Raw genomic sequence first — 19,849 nt, forward strand, 5'->3', positions numbered from 1 at the left:
ATGGAAAAATAAGACATCCCCTGAAAATAAGACCTAGCACATCTTTGGGAGCAAAAATTAATATAAGACACTGTCTTATTTTCAGGGAAACACGGTAAGTATGGCTCTTTGGGAACTGAGGTCCAATTTGCAAAGTAAAGCCTGGGAACATATATCCTGCAAATACAGGGAATCATATTACATGTTTGCTCTAGCTGTTGTAAACTGCCTTGTGTCCTGAACTGGAGAGAAAAGTGGGATGTAAAGAAATATAACCAAAGTCTGTCCTTTTCTCAACTTAATAGTGGACCTTTTCAGCACGATGCAACCCACATTTTTACTATAATTATAACGGTTTATTACTGTATTTCTGTGATTCTAAGACATCAATACCACCAATAGAAAAAAGCTCTCTCTTTATCTATATGTATCACTCTCAATTCTAATATGAAATCATTTTAGAGATATTTATATGGAGGAAATGTGTCTTGAAATCAAAGAATATTTCTGGTTGGGTTCTTAAAAACGGCTGATCAGTTGGCTGGTGTTTTTACTGTATTTTTAATCTGTCTTTAGTCCAGTATTCCGTCTTTTTTTTTTTTGAAGCTTCCATCACTGTTCCATTACCAAAGAAGTTCCCTATTGATAATTTTTGGGACTACAGACCAGTGGCACTCACTTCCATCATCATAAAGTGCCTTGAAAAATAGGTCTGTAGGTCTGTCATTCCTTGCCTTCCATATACATTTGATAAACATGTTTGAATATAGAACTAACAGATCTAAAGAGAACGCATTACCTATCGCTCTCCACATGCTCTGACTCACCTGGAATGATGGAGGAACTATTTGAGGATGGCTTTTGCAGACTTTAATTCCACGTTTAACACAATCCTTCCACATAGATTGGTGTCTAAACTTAGAGATCTTGGACTTTCATATTCAATCTGTTTTTGGATTATGGACTTCTTGTCTGGACGTTCCTAGAGGGTTAGATTAGGTAATCACATCTCTTCAGCTCTGATTCTCAACACTGAGTTGAGTCCTGCCACAGTGCTGTGTGTTGAGTCCTCTGCTTTATACTCTTTACACATATGATTGCATCCTCATTCACCATAGTAATATCATTATTAATCTGCACATGATACAACAGTATTGGGCTTACCTCTGAATGGGATGAATCTGGCTAACAGGATGAAGTGGATCAGCTGCTCTTGTGGTGCAGGGGCAATAATTTGGTTTTTAACATCAATAAGACCAAGGAGCCAATAGCAGATTACAAAAGGAATGGATCAGAAATCCAGCCTTTGATTATAAATGGAGATTGAGTAGAGCGAGTAGCCAGTTTTAAGTTCGTGGGTGCTATTGTTGAGGAGGACCTGACCTGGGGCGTTCGTACTACGGAGTTGGTTAAGAGGGCCCAGCAGAGATTGTATTATCTGAGAATTTTAAGGAATCAACAATTGAATGAAAATCTGCTGGTGATCTTCTACTGCTGTGCTGAGTGTTTTAACCCATTACATTTCCATATGGTGACACAGTGAAGACATCTGCCCTTGCGCTTTGCTACTCTGCTGCCGAATATGCATGCCCAGTGTGGAATACATCTCACCACATTAAAACTGTGGATGTGGCTGTTAATGAGACATGTCACATTATCACAGGATGTCTACACCCTACACCACAGGAGAAATTATACTGTTTAGCCAGTATTGCACCACCCGACATCCTACGGGGAGTAGCAGCCAGCAATGAAAGGACCAAGACATTGACATCTCTGGCCCATCCTCTGTTTGGATTATCAGCCAGCAAACCAACGTCTTAAATCAAGAAATAGCTTGCTAAGATCTACAGATATACTTGCAAGAACATCTCAGCAAGTGAGAGTCCAAAAGTGGCAGGTTAAAACCCGGAACCTCTATCAGTGGCTGAGACCGGATGAGAAATTCCCTCCTGGGCACACAGAAGACAGGGAGACTTGGAAGGCTCTGAACAGGCTGCACCATGAGATGCAGAGCTAACCTCAAGAAATGGGGGATACGAAGTCCACAACATGCAAGCATGAAAAAAGCAAACCACAGACCACTTACGACTATGTAGCCTGTGCCCTGCCACATGCACAATGGAGGACCTTCTTACAGCAACACCAGAGGCGCTCCAAGTGGCTGGCTTTTGGTCAAAGCAAATTTAGTATAATGCCAAGCTTTTAAACCTTGTGGTTTTTCTATACACTATAACTGTATTCTCAATTTGCTTCTGATATGATAAATAAAAATAAAATCTGCGTATGGTTTGCTAAATGCACTGCGGCAGATAGGAAGATGCTCCAGAGGGTTACCGCTATAGCCTAGATAGAGTTATTGGTTTCCTTCTCCTCTCTTTGGAAGAACTTTAGAATTCCTCCTGCTTTAAGAAAGCTCAGATTATTTTAAAGGATCCATCTCAGCCTGGATATTCTTTTTCTGAATCACTAACATCTGGCAGACAGTATAGGATGATAAAAATAAGGATAAATAGTCTGATAGATTTTTATCCCAGAGCTGTGACTATATTGAACTCTATGATTTCACACTGATGTGGCATTAGGGGTTGTGCAATAGTGATTAGAATGTGGAAGGAATTCCACATATATAAGGTGAATTGGGGATGGCATTTAATTTCGTTGTACGATGTACAATGACAATAAAGTTATTCTATTCTATTAAATATACACTCAGGCTTGCTCTGAAGTGTCTATGAGAGATTGTGAAGTCATACCTTCTGTTTGGCCATGACGGCAAATTTATAAAATCATTAAAAAATAAAATAAAACCCTATGTTGAAAAACATAACCTTTATTGATGCTCTCGGTTGAGCTTCATTTGTATCATACATCGAAATAGCTCTGCTTGAGAAAAGACAGAAAAGTGCATTTTTACAAGAGTACTTTTTCCTTTAGTTCTCTCTGAAAAATGGAAGGAATTGGAATCACAAACGGATAGAGTGGCAAAAAGGAAACTGCAGGAGATATCAAGCTTCAGCGACGCGGCCCCTTTAAGAAATCTCCCTCAGTTGAGAAGGTCAGGTTTTTGTGAGCTTTCAGGATCCTGACCAGTCTAGATAGTTCTATTATTCTAAAGCATATAAACAATGAAAAGGCAGAAAGCCCCTTTTCAATGTACAAAGGTGGGTTTTAAAAATATGGATGGAAATATCATTTTATACACAATGTATATGCAACCCTCCTTAAATACATAGTTTTGGGAAAGTTATATACAAACTGTTTTCAGTCTGTGGGACAATCCACAGCCAAAGCAGTAGAGTTAATTCTTTGATGAATATAGACCTCAACTTTGGCAGTTGTAAGATTTATTTCAGCGATAAAGCAAATGAAAAAATTGGGGCAAAACACTGTGAAGGTGAGCCAAGGAAATGTGTTCCTTAACAGCAACAGAAGTACTAAGACTGCCAAAGTTTTCAAGACAAGTTATCGTTTAATCCAGATGCCAGATTATACAGTTTTACACTGTGAAAAGTTGAACAGACAAAACCACTTCATATACAGGAATGGCTAGTACATAAAGCCACCTATATATGGATTTGTTTTTGAAGTGGCAGGTATATTTTATTGAAAGAGTGAACCTAACAGACTTTTTCTTCCCAATTTTATTTGTTTTTCTTAAAAAATACATAAAAATACAACATCCAATGTCTGAATAAATATATTTAACAAGTCGCAAGATACCTTATTTTACACAAAAAAATTCAGCTTTAGAAATCTTGTTAAATAACTTCATTGCTATATATTTTACTTTTTTGCCTTTTTTGTAACAAAATAAAAACTCTGAAATTACATAGAAAAGAGACAAAATACATTTGTCAAGGGATAAGATAGTCCACTGAAAACCTATTCACAATTCCACTGTAAACATTAAACATTAAAATATTTTGCATAATCATGTGCTCAAAAATCCTATAAAAAGTGGAAGACTCGTTACAATGGTAGTTTCCAGTCAACTACACTTCCTTTCACAATTTATTTTGTCCAATGTATACCTTTTAAAATTGGGCACGTTGCTGAATACACACTTTGGCAGGTCTGCATCGCAAGTGCTTCTTCAAAAAAACAAAATAATTGGAAAAAAATGGGGCTCTCACTCAGGATTAAGATACAGCTTGGTGAAGAAAGTGCAGCAGTAGCTATTTTCAGATGAGCCGTATTCTGATGTCAATTTGGTACGCTTGCTCTTGTTCCTTTGTTTTGTTTTTAAAGAAAGCAACCTTCCTTGTAAACACCCAAAAGCTAAATGGGATATTTGTGTTTCCAAATTATACTAAGTGCCCTTTTACTGGTTTAAAGAGTGGAGGAGGACCTTAAAAAGCACAAAGACAGAGCTGTCTCAGTGCACCCACATACCTTCCATTGCCAAATAGCTTAATTAATCTCCATAATAAAAGGTTTCTCTTTTAAAAAAATCTACAATGACAAAACAGAGGGGCACAGAGAGGAGGAGAGACAGACACAGTCCAGCAGTGGAAGAGTATACAGAATATACTTGGCAATGTCAAACCAGCTGAGTGCTTTTCTATGGTATTTCATGATTTCTGTCCATGACAGCCATATGCTGCACAAGGCAGGGGAGACCGGTATCACCTGCATTCAACTGCAAGGACGTTCTGGGGAGGAGAGGAGGACGAAGGGCTCATCCCAGTGTCCGAAGAGGCAGAAGACATGGAAGCTCCAGTGTGGGACACTGTGGAAGAAAGACAGGGCAAAGGATTATCCACTCTGTTCAACAAGACTGCTGGCCGCTCCCTTTGATGTTAGCCACAGGCTACGTCGCTTTCTGTTAACGTCTTGATCATAAATATCAGAACACTATCCCAAAGTCGTTAAAGTCCCTCCAGTGAGCCCCTAAACCAAGAATGAATTGTTCTTTCCACAATAACAGCTAGAAGACGGATGGGCAAACTTTGACCCTCCAGGTGTTTTGGACCCCCAACTTCCAATATTCCTAAGAGCTGCTAGGAATTGTGGGAGTTGAAGCCCAAAACACCTGGAGGGCTGAAGCTTGCCCATGCCTGCTTTAAGTTCTTTGGCATCATTTTCCTTTACTTTGTCCTATACGTTCATTGTTACATGTCTCCAAGTCTTACCTCGACTTACCCATGTGGTATATCAAAACATTTATCCCTTGACTTCTATGTGAGGCCAACTTATATATGAATATACACAAGACATCAAAAATGTTCTGCATAAAATACATGAAAGCTTCTACAATGAGAGAGAAGTTCCAGATCAGGAGTTGGCACACCGTATTTCCAACAAGGCCACTGTTGCAGAAGCTCCTATAATTTACTATGATTCAACTTGCCTTCTCGGTCTTTCTTTTTCAATCGTTTTCTTCTCCTGTCTATGGTGGCGACTTCAGACTTCAGGGACATGTAGTACTTTCTGATTTCCTGCAGTTTGTCTTGCAGAAAGGAAATCCTCTCTGTGCTGTTCATGTTGTCCAATTCATCTTTAAAAAATCAAATGTTTTTTTTAAAAAGAAATATTACTATTTAAAAAAATAATTATAAATATTGGGGAAATACAGAGAAAGCAACTGTCTATAGATAATAACAATATTATCACACTATATGCTACTGAGTAAAACTGTATTATTCAGTAAGTAATGTAAGTCGCCCCAGGTCCCTTCGGAGAGATAGAACAGGATACAAATGACGTTGTTGTTCTTGTTATTATTATTATTTACAAGACAATATTCCAAAGACATACATGTTTCCAAAGACATACATGTTTCAAAATCCATCCCTAAAAATGACCATATAGAAAACCAATACAGGGTGTTTGAAAAAGAACACCCAAGTTTTAATGAATTTATACTTAAAACGAATGAGTTCTTTTTTAAACACCCTGTACAAGAATATTTTTGTCATATGCATAACCCATTGCTTTCCCACAAGTAGAACCCATTGCTTTCCCTCGCAAGTAGAAAAGTGTGCCGCATAAGAGGAAAAACACTTCCTTGACATCTGTCATTGGTCCACTTGTCCTAAAGTAAAGTTAGTTTTAAGATCCCATAACATTCAGATTCTAAGAAATGGTAAACATTTTTTAGGAGAGCACTATATGCCATCCAACACTGTTTTCAGACGTTAAAAATACATTAAAGATATGAACTCTTAGCCCTCCGCAATCGTCTTCTGTAGTTCCATGCTGCAAAAATCGGAAGTGGTAGGGAATTTCTTTTTCATTTATTGGTAAAAGCTTAGACAAGCTCAATTAGTAAAGTTCTCTGGGTACAGATACATTAGTACGCACTGTATTCGAATTGAAAAAACTATGGTAAGCGAGATTTCCCAAAACACTATTTTGAAGACAAACAGGAGCAACAGTGAATGTCTTAAAAGACTGTAAATATTGGTTGGGTATCCTTTATCCAAAAATCTCAAATACTTTGTCCACATGGATGGCTCAGGTATAGACACCTTTCTGATGGCTTAATGTAGACAAACCTTTCACCATACATTTCTTTAAATAGATAAAGGTTTCCCCTGACGTTAAGTCCAGTCATGTCAGACTCTGGGGGTTGGTGCTCATCTCCATTTCTAAGCCGAAGAGTCGGTGTTGTCCGTAGACACGTTCAAGGTCATGTGGCCGGCATGACTACATGGAGCGCTGTTACCTTCCTGCCGGAGCGGTACCTATTGATCTACTCACATTTGCATGTTTTTGAACTGCTAGGTTAAAATACTGTGTTTAAAACTGCCCTCAGACTATGCATGTATTATCAGTATTATTTTATTTATTCTCCACCTTTCTTCCCATGGGGACTCAAGGCAGCTAACAATCCCACACTTAGCCAAGTTTAAAAAGCGCAATAGAAAAGTTAATGAACATTTAAATAGTAACAGTGTGGTAAAAACAGATTAAAATATAATAAATACACTTAAAATAGCCTTTATATGAAACCTAAGTGTTTAGATGTGGGTCTCATCTCCAAGATGTCATTATATATGTATAAAGATTCTAAAATTTGAAATATGGAACACCTCTGGTCCTAAACATTTTGGATATGGGAAGCTCAACCTGTATATACAATGGTGAAATAAAAAGATGTCCATCTAGACTTGGGTCCCATTTCCAAAATACCTCATTTTGCATACACATTTTCCTAAACCCCCTCAAAATCTGAACTCCAAAACTCTTCAGGTCCCAAGCATTTCAGAGAAGGTACAGCACTTACTGAGTTGGAAGCTCCACTTATACACTCTTGGGGAAACATTCTGATGGTTCTTCTCCCTCTGCTTGTCCTTCTCTCCGTCTTTGATATGTGGAGAGATCACCCTCGCCGGAGACCGCGCGAGCTTCTGCGGTTTTGACACAGCAAGGTGTTTCACAGGAGTACATTTGCTGGTGGAGTTGTCCAGGGCAGGGAGATCTTCACTATCACTGCTTTGCCCTGTAACAAGACAACATTTGGTATCCCTGAACAGCCAGTATTTTAACTGGCAACCATACAGCGTGAAATCTCAGCAACCATTTACCTGATGATGCAAAGTCATTTCACAAATACTGCGATGGTAAGGTAAACAAGTAACCATCATTTCTGTTATAGTCTAATTGTGCTTCGTATAAATAGGCATGGGCAAACTTGGGCCCTCCAGGTGTTTTTGACTTCAACTCCTACAACTCCAGCTGTTAGGAATTGTGTGAGTTGAAGTCCAAAACACCTGGAGGGCCCAAGTTTACCCATGCTTAATCTTCGGCTCTTAAAAGATTGCCAATATTATCATCATCTTGCATATTATTGGAGGTCGGAAGAACAAAAAACACAACAGTGTGTCTATATTGTAAAATTAATTCAGTTTGTCACCACTAGGCAATTTTGATTGTCATAGCTCATTGCTATGGAATTCTCGGAACTGTAGTTTGGTGAGGCACCAACATTCATTGTCAGAGGAGGCTAAAGACTTTGTGAAACTACAGCTCCCATGATTCCATAGTATTGAACCATGGTAGGTCAAGTGATGACAAACCAGTTTGATTCTACAGTGCAGACACAGCCTAAGAGAAGGGTAACTACTAACTAGTTGATTGTTCTTCCTCAGTCCAATTTTTCCTCCTCACAGCAATCCTATGGAGAAGGCTAGACTGCACATGAGTTGACAATTAATAAGATCTGAAAGGGGGCTCCTTCAGCTCACATTCTTTGCCATGACACTATATCACCCACCATAAGGCCCCTACAAGGAACTAGGACATAGATCTTTTCCCTTACAAACCTGCATTATGAAGAAAACATTTGGACTCTGGTTCTGTCACTTGGAAAGTATTAAAACATAGTACATTCTGGCAGATATTGACTGCACATACCAAAGGCATCCTGACTGTTAAAAGGAAAGCCTGAAATCCAGACATATGAACCCCTTGCAGATGAAGCATGCAACGTGAAGCCTCATATTTCACAAACTGTAGCCAGTTTCCCAAGCTGCATCTCCAATAAAATCTAGGACACGAACCTTTACATATGTAAGAGTCAAAGTGAAAACTTCCCGCTGCCCAGCAGCAGCCAGGAACCCATCTATTCTTGCAAAACATAAGCTGTATGTACAGGCATAAAACACGTACACATTTCAGCTGAAGAGGGAACACTTTCATCTGCCTATTAAAATTCTTATCACAGCTACCAGTGGATTACAAACACAAGCACTGGGTTCTTACCAGAGTCCCACACAGTAACCATGTGCTTAAAATTAAATCTGAAACACCTTAAGAAAACTATACGTTTCTTAATTCTCCACTTTGGCCCTGTTGGTATGCAGTCAAATGTAGAAAACATCTTTTTGATGAAGAATTATTCATGTTTGCTGATCAAAGTAATAGTTCATCTTTAGTCTTCTTTTATTTTTTGCCAACATGCGGTATCCATGTTTTTGAAAAGCAGCCAAACCAAGACTTTCTTAACACATTTTTGTGTTAAGAAACCCTAGATACTGTAGAAATCCATCTTGAACAGTTTTATTATGGCTCTATGAAAAATCGTGACTCTTCACTTCCTAAACTGAAACGATTCCTTCTTGGGCAAAGCATCAATCCCTCCCCACCTCCCACTGCCAAAATGACTGGAAGAAATCCACATCTCTTTAACCATGGCACATATAACATTGCAATTACAGAAAGAACAAAAAAGTAGAGCACATGCTGTTCTGGAAAATAAAAAACATACCTGCCCCGTTCTTTTCATTTTTGGCTACAGTGCTTGCTCGTTTTGGGGTGCGCTTTTGCTTCTTTGCCAATGAGCTGCTACTATTCTCACAAGGCCTTTTTTGACCTGAAAATAAAATGAAAGCCATTTTCATTTAATAACTCTTTAGGGTGTGATTGGTTCCAGATGTCAATGAAGGCACCCAAATAAAGGGAACTAAAATACAGTGTGCTGCAAGGAGACACACAAACCTAGATGTACACATAGAGCAGGGCATAATTTTAGATAGAGCTGCCCCAACAATATTCCACAACGACATTCAGCAGAAAAGATAGGAGATTCAAAGGAATAATGTCCCCGTGCCTCACATCATGTGAGCAAGTGTAGAGGACACAGAGGTATGAATAGAAATCTGCACTCCAGACAATGAGAGTTACATGGAGTAAACAAAGAAAGCCAAATTGAAGCAATAGAGGACAAAAGAGGTAGTGAAAAACTTGATCTTGCAGCAAACTTGGTCTAATTCTCTTCTGTGGTGTTCAACTAGCAAACTCCACATATTTAGGGAGGAAGATTTCTAGCACTCTCTTTGGTTTTGCTTTTGATACACAGTATGTATCAATCTCAGTTTGAGAATAAACAATGACTTGCAGGATGGCTCTTGGAATGCATGTCAACATTCATTGCTGCACTATGGCTCCCAAATTCAGAGTTTGGAAGGATACAGCTCGACAGCATCTTGACAGCAATATAAATACAAAGATTGACTGCAATTCTCCCAAGTATGAACCCTTACATAGAATAGTACCACCAATACACACATTTCCAGGGACACCCAAGATGTTTAAAACCCCTGAAAAAAATCTGCAGGGATCATGGTGCAGACATTCAGTTAGCACTATTCAGTGGTCAATGAATATTCAATTGATAGAACATAAAGTTAAAAATGGAGTGTAGAGGATGCAATGACTGGAGTTTTGACCAAGGAGCACTCCATATTGTAACATTATACAGTAGAGCCCACTTGCCCTCCATAATCTCTGCTTTCGTGTCTCAGATAGCTCATTCCCTCTAGCAAATCATAAGGAAGCGAGATGTAAATTAGACGTGAGGGAGTGACTTGCATTGCAGTTGTGAAGAATTACATTTTCATGCAGCTTATGCGCAGTACTTTCACAGTATACTAAATCAAGAACAAGACAGCCTTGTATTGAGGCCTCTATCAGAAATTGCAGCATCTAATTTAGAAGCACACTTTTTGGAAACATGGATCCAGGCGTTTCCCCTAGTTTTTGGGATTACCGAGTATAAACTCAATTCAGAAAGGCCTCACTCCTGATCTTGCATGAGGCCTCCAAACCTGGATTGCGGTCAGGTACAATATCTCTGTCTCAATCTCAACTAAGAAAGAAGGCCGGTAGCATGGGGCTTGTGACTTGCCTTCCAGTTCCAAGCGTCTTCTGGGTTTGGATCTGGAGGAACATTCCAATTGTGCTAAACTTCAAAAATGCTGAGAAATGTCAGGGGAGAAACTGGGTTCCCCATGTTTGTCAGAAAACAAAGAAAAACCCTAACACAGTAGAATACTTCAGGGAGCATACAACACATTACTACTAGATTGCAAGTTGCAGCTTCCTCTAATACTTTTTACCCATCTGGACTGTTTATTGTTTGCTATTTTAGTAGGACAAAAATAAACTATTTGGATATGAAAATTTTGGAGGTAATTCTCCAAAAGCCATGACTAATTAGGGTCTGCTTTTCCTTCCTTGTTCCTAGGCTGCATGAATAGGAGTATAGTTTCTAGATCAAGGAAAGTCATAGTCCCTCTCTTTTCTGCTTTGACCAGACCTCACTTGGAATAACCCTGTGTCCAGTTCTGGGCACCTTAATTCAAGGATATGGACAACCTGGAGGGTGTTCAGAGAAGGGCAATCAAAATATAAGAAGCCAACCTCTGTGGGGAGTGACTTAGGGGGCTGGGTCTGTTTATCTTGGAGAAAAGAAGGCTGAAAGGGGACATGAGAGCCATTTTGAAATATTTGGAAAGATGTCCCATTGAGAAGGGGGCAAACTTGTTTTCTGCGGCTCTGGAGACTAGGACACAATGAAGCAATGGGACCCAACTGCAGGAAAAGAGATTCCAACTAAACATTAGGAAGAACATCTCGATGGTAAGAGCTGTTTGGCAGTGGACTATGCTGCCTGGGAGTCCGGTGGAGTCTCTTTCTCTGGAATTTTAAAGTAGAGGCTGGAAGCAAATCTCAGGAGTGCTTTGATTAGGTATTCCTGAATACCAGAATGGGGTTGGACTGGATGGCCCTTGGAGTCTCTACCAACTTTATGATTCTATAATTCTATTACTCCTCACTCTTCAGCTTTCTTGGAACCACGCTTTCACCCTGTCTAATGTTCCACAGAGAGCAGAAACTCATTTTGTAATGCATCACCAAATCAGGTCTTATTCAAGAAGCAGGACTTACCTTTATCTCCGACCTCCCTTTCTCGGATGGCTACGCTACAATTGCTCGAAGTGGTGCAGGCGTCAAACCCGTTCGCAGACTCACTCTCGCACAGGCCTTCCTGAGACTCTTCCGCCACACTGTCCACTTCTATGGTGATGTCGCTTTCGCTCTTTATGCTCCGCGATTCATCCTGACTGAGAGTGAGAGGTGAGGCAACAGAGAAGTTTGGCTGGACCACAGGAGGTAAGGCAGAGAGACTGGAAGTGGGATTACTGGTGTCGTGTTTTTCTGCTACAGAGTTCTCAGGCCCACTCTTGTCCTTTTCATCAAGGTCATCCAAGTCTACCTCATGGCAAAGGAGTGTTTCTGGCCCAATTTGGGGCATGCAGTCATCCTCGTCCTTCAGTGGGATGCTCTGATTTTCCTCAGAAGAACCATCAAAATGCTCGCTCCCCTGAACCTGAAGGCGCTGGTCCAACTCTGCCACCAAGGAGGGCATTTCTTCATTCTCATTCCTGAGGGACTCGTCAGCACTGAAATCCTTACATTCTTTTGTCCCAGAACATTCATTTGTCCTCCCCTCCGTCACAATATTTGGCACTTCCATTTCATTCTCCACTCGCAGCCGTTTGTCAGGAGACAACTGTTCCGTTGTTTTCCTCTTCATCGGCTTTTTCTCTTTTCCGCACGCATCTGTTTCATTCTCACAAGTGGTGCTCAAACACTTACTGTCCAAGGCAGAAGTATCTAATCTTTCACATTCAACCAGATGTTCGCTTGGCTCTTCTTGGTTTAGCTGTACAATCTTTATGTTCTCTACGGAAGAGTCCCTCGTTCTGCTCCTTCGCCCTTTCCCTTTAGGCGATTTCTCCATCTCTCTCTTGATGTCCTCGACTTGATCGCTTTTGTTTACAAAAATCTGAACCACTTGTTCATGCTCTTCCACTTCTAGTTTCAATGTTTCTAGAGAGTAGACCTTATTCCTGTCATTCTCTTTGAGCACATGCATGATCTTTGGGATCTCTTCATCAGATTTGTCAACAATTTGTTTCTCCTCCTTTTCGGGTTCAGAACTAGCTGGGGAAAACTCTTCATTGATATTTTTTTCGGAAGGTTCATCAGCATCGCTGTCAGATGAAATGGAGTCTACCAAAACAATACATACAGACCACAAAATGATCAAGACAAAGCACAGCTTCAGATACAATCTATAAAAACATTGTTCAAACAAAACTACAAACAGAATGGGCTAAGACAGCAGTATCATTTCAGTGTACCCACTATTACAAGGGGAAGCACCTCTCTTAATATTCGATGCTTGCTTTGCTTTTGGCTCCCTGATAAAGTGTGGAAATTATAATATTCAGATAGTTTTTTTTAGGAAAATAAGTCTCACACCATTTCATTCATGAGGAGGAAAAGAAAAAAAATGATGTTTTATGACCACTTCTCCGGAGATGTTTTATACAGGTACTAAAATACAACACAAAAATATAATAGAATGTGTGTATGCTTATAAAACACTGCTTTTTCCTCCTTCCTAACAGTGGCAACTGGTGAAGTAAATCATGTCTCCTGCTTTAAAGCATTTAAGGGATTTAAAACATCAGATCACATAGGCACCGGTTGAGTATCGCTTCTCGAGAAATACCTGGGACCAGAAGCATTTTGGATATTATGATTTTTAAGATCAAGTGAAAGGGTGATGTTTTGTGTAGTTTAATAGGTTTTTAATGGCTTTATTAGTTTAAACAACGGTATATATTTTTAACATTCCTATGTTCAATTCTATTTTAATGTCTATATGTTATCGGTTTTAATTTATATATTGTATGATTTTTAGTGTTAGCCACTTTGGGTCTCTCTCTCGAGAAAAAGAGAGCCATAAATTCATATTTAGGAAAAAACTAAATTTGCATATACATACATAATAAATTATGTGGGATATAGGACCAAGCCTAACAATGACATTCATTTATGTGTCGCATACAACTTATGCAAATAGTCTGTAGATAATTTTATATACAGTATTTGTAATAATTTTGAGCATGAAACAAAGTTTAAGTTTCATACATTGGATCATCAGAGAGCAAACGTGTCATTATTTCAGCCATCCATGTGAGCAATTTTGGAGTATTTCTAATTTTTGGATAAGAGATGCTCAACCTGTATATCTAATTGTAGCATTATTGTTACTTATTTTCTAATTTTTGTATCAAGAGTAAAAAAGCAATCTCACTAGAATCACTCTTTGGAACAATATGCTCATTTGCTTGGAAGTGAACAGCATTATATCAGTACATTAAGCTAAGCTGAAACCAGACACTAAAGGACAATTAATATTTACACTGGGGGAAAACTCAATTAACTACCGATTACAGTATGTAAGCCACAGAGACTATGAATAATCACCTCAATTCACGACCAGTAATGCTACTGTGTGCTACTGAAAAGTAACAAGGTAAAGTATTTAAACACAAATCCTTCTCCTCCTTTCCTTTTTTGTGCAATATCATCCCACAATCTACAGTCCTCCATACTCACCATTTGAGCCTCTATCAGAATCCAACATTCCTGAGCTTCGTCTTGTTTGTCGACGAGACATTCCTAAAAATTAAAGGAAGAGGCTTCAGTATCAAGAGGGAGCAAGGAGTTTGCACACAGAAAACCTTTACTTTTTCCTGACTGTTTTAACACCAAACGCTTAATGCTTCTTGATCTTCAAGAGAGGGACAGCCTTCTATTCTAATAGGATGATGATATTTATAAGAGACTCAAAGTGCCAATCATTAGCAGTCTTTGACAAGTAAAAATAGGCTATGTTCCCCAACTCATCATGGCATCAAACTGGAAGTTACCTTCTGTTCCATTAGGTAAAGGTGAGCCATCTGGGAGGATGCCCCGGGCGCTTCGGATGCCTGGCTTGTTTTCACTATTTGAAGATTTGGCTAAACAGGAAGCCAGGTTGGACAGAAGAGTAGACTTCAGAGGAGGGCGGCCACGCTTAGCCTTTTGTTTCTCCTCTTCTTTCTTTTCATCTTTTTCACATTCTTCTTTGCTCTGAAAGCAAGCATATAGCCTTTACTTAAGAGTGTGCACAAGATTTTAGAGAGTCATTTCAGAAGATTTACTGTGGGTCGCTTTGGTAAGTGCCAACGTTTAGTCTGGGAATATATAAACTTCTCCCTTCTGAATACCAAAGCTCCCCCGCTACCCCCTTCCTACTGATCATAACGTAGCATTAAAAAACAGAACAGCTTTTTTGGCTTTCAAACAAAACAGGACAAACCCAGCAAGGAAAGTAGTTAATTCTCAGGAGACAAATCTGACTAATTTCATATTACTTATGTATTAGCTTGTTTTCTATTGCTGTATATAGCAATAATGGTAATAAAATAAATACTAATGGGTCAAAACACTTTTAAATTGCAATTTAACAGTACTAAAAAAACCAAAGCTGAGAGGAGAGGTGAATAATAAATGAATAAATACATGAAGACATTTAAACAGATTTAAAATATTCTAAATATTTAAATATTAGAAAGAATGTTAAATTGGGGCTGGAGCAAGCTTGTTTTCTACTGCTTCAGAGACTAAGACGCAGAGCAACAGATCAAACTATAGGAAAAGAGATTCCACCTAAACATTAGGAAGAACTTCTTGATGGTAAGAGCTGTCTGGGGCTGGATGGCCATCTGTCAAGACCACTTGTGACGGAAGTGACAGAGTTGGACTAGGTTGCCCTTGCAGCTCTCTTCCAATGCTACCATGCTATCCGTTTTAAAAGCCAATGCACAGTATTTGAAGGAAAGCAAAGAGGCCCAAACATTTTTTCTTGGTGCCTAATGTCGGAGCCCCGGTGGCAAAGTGTGTTAAAGCACTGAGCTGCTGAACTTGCAGACCGAAAGGTCGCAAGTTCAAATCCCAGGAGCGGAGTGAGTGCCCACTGTTAGCTCCAGCTTCTGCCAACCTAGCAGTTCGAAAACATGCCAATGTTGAGTAGATCAATAGGTACCGCTCCGGCGGGAAGGTAATGGCGCTCCATGCAGTCATGCCGGCCACATGACCTTGGAGGTGTCTACGGACAACGCCGGTTCTTTGGCTTAGAAATGGAGATGAGCACCACCCGCAGAGTCAGACATGACTGGACTTAACGTCAGGGGAAACCTTTACCTTTACCTAATGTCGGTTTTAACTGGGTCTCCAAAAAAAGTGTGTTCATAATTGGGGTGCCAGATCTGAGTAGGGCCTCTCCCATATCTTCACACAATGTATTGACATTACTGATGAGAAATAGCAGATCTCAGGCCACATCTATATTGCCATATAATGTGGTTTGAAATTACAGTACATTATATTGTAACTATATACTCATATAATGCAGTTTAACTGCATCGAACTGCATTATATGAGTCTACACTGACCATGTAATGCAGTATCCAACTGAATTAGATGGCAATGTATATGGGGCCTAAAATCAACAGGCAGACAAATATAGAGAGAATTGCTCCCTTGCGTATTGTGGTCTGAAGCCTTTTAGGACTTCAATCATCTTGAATTCAGACTAGGACAGTGGTTCTCAGCCAGAGGTCCCCAGATGTTTTTGGCCTACAACTCCCAGAAATCCCAGTTTACCAGCTGTTAGGACTAGGACTAGGAGGTTATTGATACTCAGTACGATTTTGACAAATTGCAAACATTTGTGGAAATTCAGTTCATATCTCTAGTCTTTCTATGTTGTTTGCAATATTTTCAAATAGTAGTCAGAAAGAAAGCCTTAAAATTTTCAATGCTGAAAAGGAATTCATCACTGTTACCTACTTTTGCTTTTTTCTTTTGTTTCTTTTTTGATCCTCCTTTCTCTGCTGGCCAAATAATCCGATCGGCTTTCACCCACTCATCATACCTACAAGAAATGTACACCATTCCATTACCCCTTCAACAACAGCTTTTGATCATGCATTAAATGTAAAAAGACACTTGACCTGAAATTTAGCAATCTTGTATCATGCTGATTGCAAAAGATATAAGAAAAGTTCAAGATAATACTTGGGTAGTGGGGAGAACCGGCCCGGGGGGGGGGGGGGGGGGGGGGGTAAAATCGAGACATTTTTATAAGTAGAATTTCCTAATTTTTCCAGTAAAGTGCTATTTTTCAAGATCTTGAGTAGTTATAGAAATTCATTCCCAAAAGAAACCTCTTTACAAGGAGACAAAAGGAAATATGAATTAAATATATATTTGTTGTAGTTCTGTGAGTTCAAAGAGACAAACGCGTTCTGTGAGACATACGCAGAGGCAATTTAACCTTCTCCTGAGGGGATGTTCGATTCTGGCCACAGGGGTTTTATAACCAAGAATTCCTGTGTCTAATTCTATTTTAAAATTTGAATGCTTTGGGTTTTAATTTACATATTGTATGATTCTTATTATTAGCCTCTTTGAGTCTCCTTTGGGAGAGAAGAAGCAGGATATAAATATTGCATAAAAGAAAAACAACACAGTGATAGGCATGTGTAAAAATCTGAAAGGAGAAGGCAAGCTTGTTTTCTGCTGCTCTGAAGACTAGAACACAATGGAGAAATGGATTCAAATTGCAAGAATAGGGATTCCACCTAAATCTAAGAACCTCCAGATGGTAAGAGCTGTTCAGCAGTGGAATATACTATCTGCGAGAATGATGTAATCTTCTCTGGATATTTTTAATCAGAGGCTGGATGACCATTTTCTGGCAGTGTTTTGATTGTGTGCTACTGCTTAGCAGAGAGATGGACTGGATGACCCTTGGGGTCTCTTTCAACTCTATGATTCTATGTTCTGTCCAGCAGGTAATTGCTAATTTAGAACAAGGATGTGGGGAAAAGAAAACATTAGCATGTCATGGCACTTTGACAAGACTGCCACTGTATGTCCGCATGTGTTCCAGATGTTGCTGAATTAATATTTACAACATTCTTGAGCACTGATTGTTTGCAGAGACTAATGAGAGTCCAAACTCTGGAAGGTGAGAGGTCCCCTAAAGGCAAACTGAAGGTCTAATTCTCCATGGCCAAGTCACATCTTGAGTACTCCTTGAAATTCATGTGGTCACCTTAAGTTGATGGATGATTTGAAGGCACAACCTATAGCTTTAGGCAAAAAACGGCTGCATCAACCAGCTCCTAAAACAACTGGGAAAATTTAACAGCTTGACAAAGAGCCGCTTCTGATCTGACCAATCCAAAGAAAAAGTGGTGGGACTGGCAAACTTGAATTTTCAATGCAGCTGCTACACAGCACTGAAAGTCAAGACTGGTTTAGCATCTCTCCCCTTACCTTACATTCCAGCCGTAGTAATGTACCAAATACAACACCTCTCCGTCATCGTTTTCTGTACTTTTAATACTGGCTTCGTAAATCTTCTGTGTTTTCCCACGGCCGTATTTTACTTTGACTTTGGTTCCTGTGAGGCAAGGCTCAGAGTCTTCCTCGCCCTCCTCTCCTTCCGATTCTCCCCGGTTTTCAAGTTCTTCCCTGAAGCAAGATGGGAAAGAGGATGCAGACCAATTAGAGGCCAAATGCAGGCGACAGCACAGCGGTCACCTCCCTCCCTCCATCAGGCGACACGTTTGCGATGGCCTGCACTGCTGCCAACCTCTGCCTTGAAGGGACATGACTCAGCAAGAGGCTCCTGGCAAAACCTCCACATCCCAAGTAATGAATCTTATGGAAGCACCTAATCAATCCTGCAGTGAGACAGAGCAATCGGTGGAAAGCTCCTAAGCTCAATACCAGTATAATAGTCAACTGTTCTGGAACACTTTTAAAATGTTAGTATCACAGTGTAGTTTTCCAAAGTATAGCGGACTCTCCAAACTCACTGGGATTAGGGACATAGGGCCGCATGAAAGTGTAGAAAATGTGATTTAAAAAAATTGTCTTGAGAGAATATCTCCCTAGGAATATAGATTCTCCAATGGAAGTTGACCACAGAGGTTTGTTAGAGGACCTAGAGATCCCTAGAAAGAATATATGACTCTAATCCACAAAATCTAAACCCATACATATAGAGGACCACTACGTTTAGCCAGACTAATTATGAAACACAAAGCAGAGAAGGAAAAATGCAAGAGAGCAACACTTGTATGAATAATTATATCCTTCTAAGAGACTGAGCATTATTATGTTATGCATAATAAAAGCAACATGCTTAAATATTTGCAACAAATATTTCATGAGTTTTAATCCCCCCCTTGCTTCTTCTAGATTACTTCACAACTTCAATGAAAGTGACAAACTCACAAGTAAATCCAAATTAATTCCAAAGGATTTACCACTGAGTAGATACATATAGGATTGCACACACATTCACCAAATTGCATATCGGCATAACTATGAGCTTTAGCTAACAGCTAACCTATGATGGTTCTTGGAAAAGCAGCTACTCTTTCTGATTGCCTTAGTGACTGTTCTGTTTAAACTATTTTTTCCATGTCAGGAGCTACTTGAGAAACTACAAGTTGCTTCTGGTGTGAGAGAATTAGCCGTCTGCAAGGACGTTGCCCAGGGGACGCCAGGATGTTTTGATGTTTATACATACCATCCTTGTGGGACTTCTCTCATGTCTCCGCATGGAGCTGGAGCGGACAGTGAGAACTCATTCATGCTCTCTCCTGATTCGAACTGGCAACCTTCAGGTAAGCAACCCAGCTTTCAAGTCAGCAGTCCTGCCAGCACAAGGGTTTAACCCATTGCGCCACTGGGGGCTCCACATTTAAACTAATAACAAGCACAATTGCTAACATTCTCAGTGTGTCTGGAGATAATTTGAACTATCAGGACTGGGTTTTTATTATTCTTCCCTTAAAATTGAAAAGGCTCCACTGAAAACCATGAGCTATAGTCACATCACTGGCCTACAGGTAAAGAGATGAGACTGATGGAAGCAGCACCTGGGACAGGGAGACGACATTCCCTTCTGCTGTTTGACAGGAAGGGCAGAACGCTGTTCCTGTAGAGCAGTTTTCCATTGGTATCGTTTGCAAGGGCTTCATGCTAGTGGCATGTGGCACCCCTCAATTCATTCCCTCTCTTTCTGCACCCTTTTGTCTGTCTTTCCAATCTATCTTTAGTCTGACAGCTGCAGGTTATTTAATTTAATCAGGCATGGGCAAACCTCAGCTCTCCACGTGTTTTGGACTTCTACTCCCACAATTCCTAACAGCCTACCAGC

The 19,849-nt window shown here is 39.8% G+C and overlaps 1 protein-coding gene across 1 annotated transcript in view; it reads right to left on the reverse strand.

The window, feature by feature from the left end:
- Positions 1-2,796: 2,796 nt before the first annotated feature.
- Positions 2,797-19,849, reverse strand: part of arid4a (AT-rich interaction domain 4A) — a 64,246-nt gene continuing 47,193 nt past the window's right edge. The window contains exons 17-25 of the mRNA XM_008120286.3: positions 17,953-18,150; positions 16,459-16,543; positions 14,496-14,697; positions 14,182-14,244; positions 11,656-12,783; positions 9,194-9,298; positions 7,211-7,426; positions 5,333-5,479; positions 2,797-4,711 (exon numbers count right to left, since the gene is read on the reverse strand). Coding sequence (XP_008118493.2) covers positions 4,608-4,711; positions 5,333-5,479; positions 7,211-7,426; positions 9,194-9,298; positions 11,656-12,783; positions 14,182-14,244; positions 14,496-14,697; positions 16,459-16,543; positions 17,953-18,150 — 2,248 coding nt within the window. The 3' untranslated portion in view covers positions 2,797-4,607. The remainder of the gene's footprint in view (positions 4,712-5,332; positions 5,480-7,210; positions 7,427-9,193; positions 9,299-11,655; positions 12,784-14,181; positions 14,245-14,495; positions 14,698-16,458; positions 16,544-17,952; positions 18,151-19,849) is intronic.

This window comes from Anolis carolinensis, chromosome 1 (genome assembly GCF_035594765.1).
Source record: "Anolis carolinensis isolate JA03-04 chromosome 1, rAnoCar3.1.pri, whole genome shotgun sequence".
NCBI lineage: Eukaryota > Metazoa > Chordata > Lepidosauria > Squamata > Dactyloidae > Anolis > Anolis carolinensis.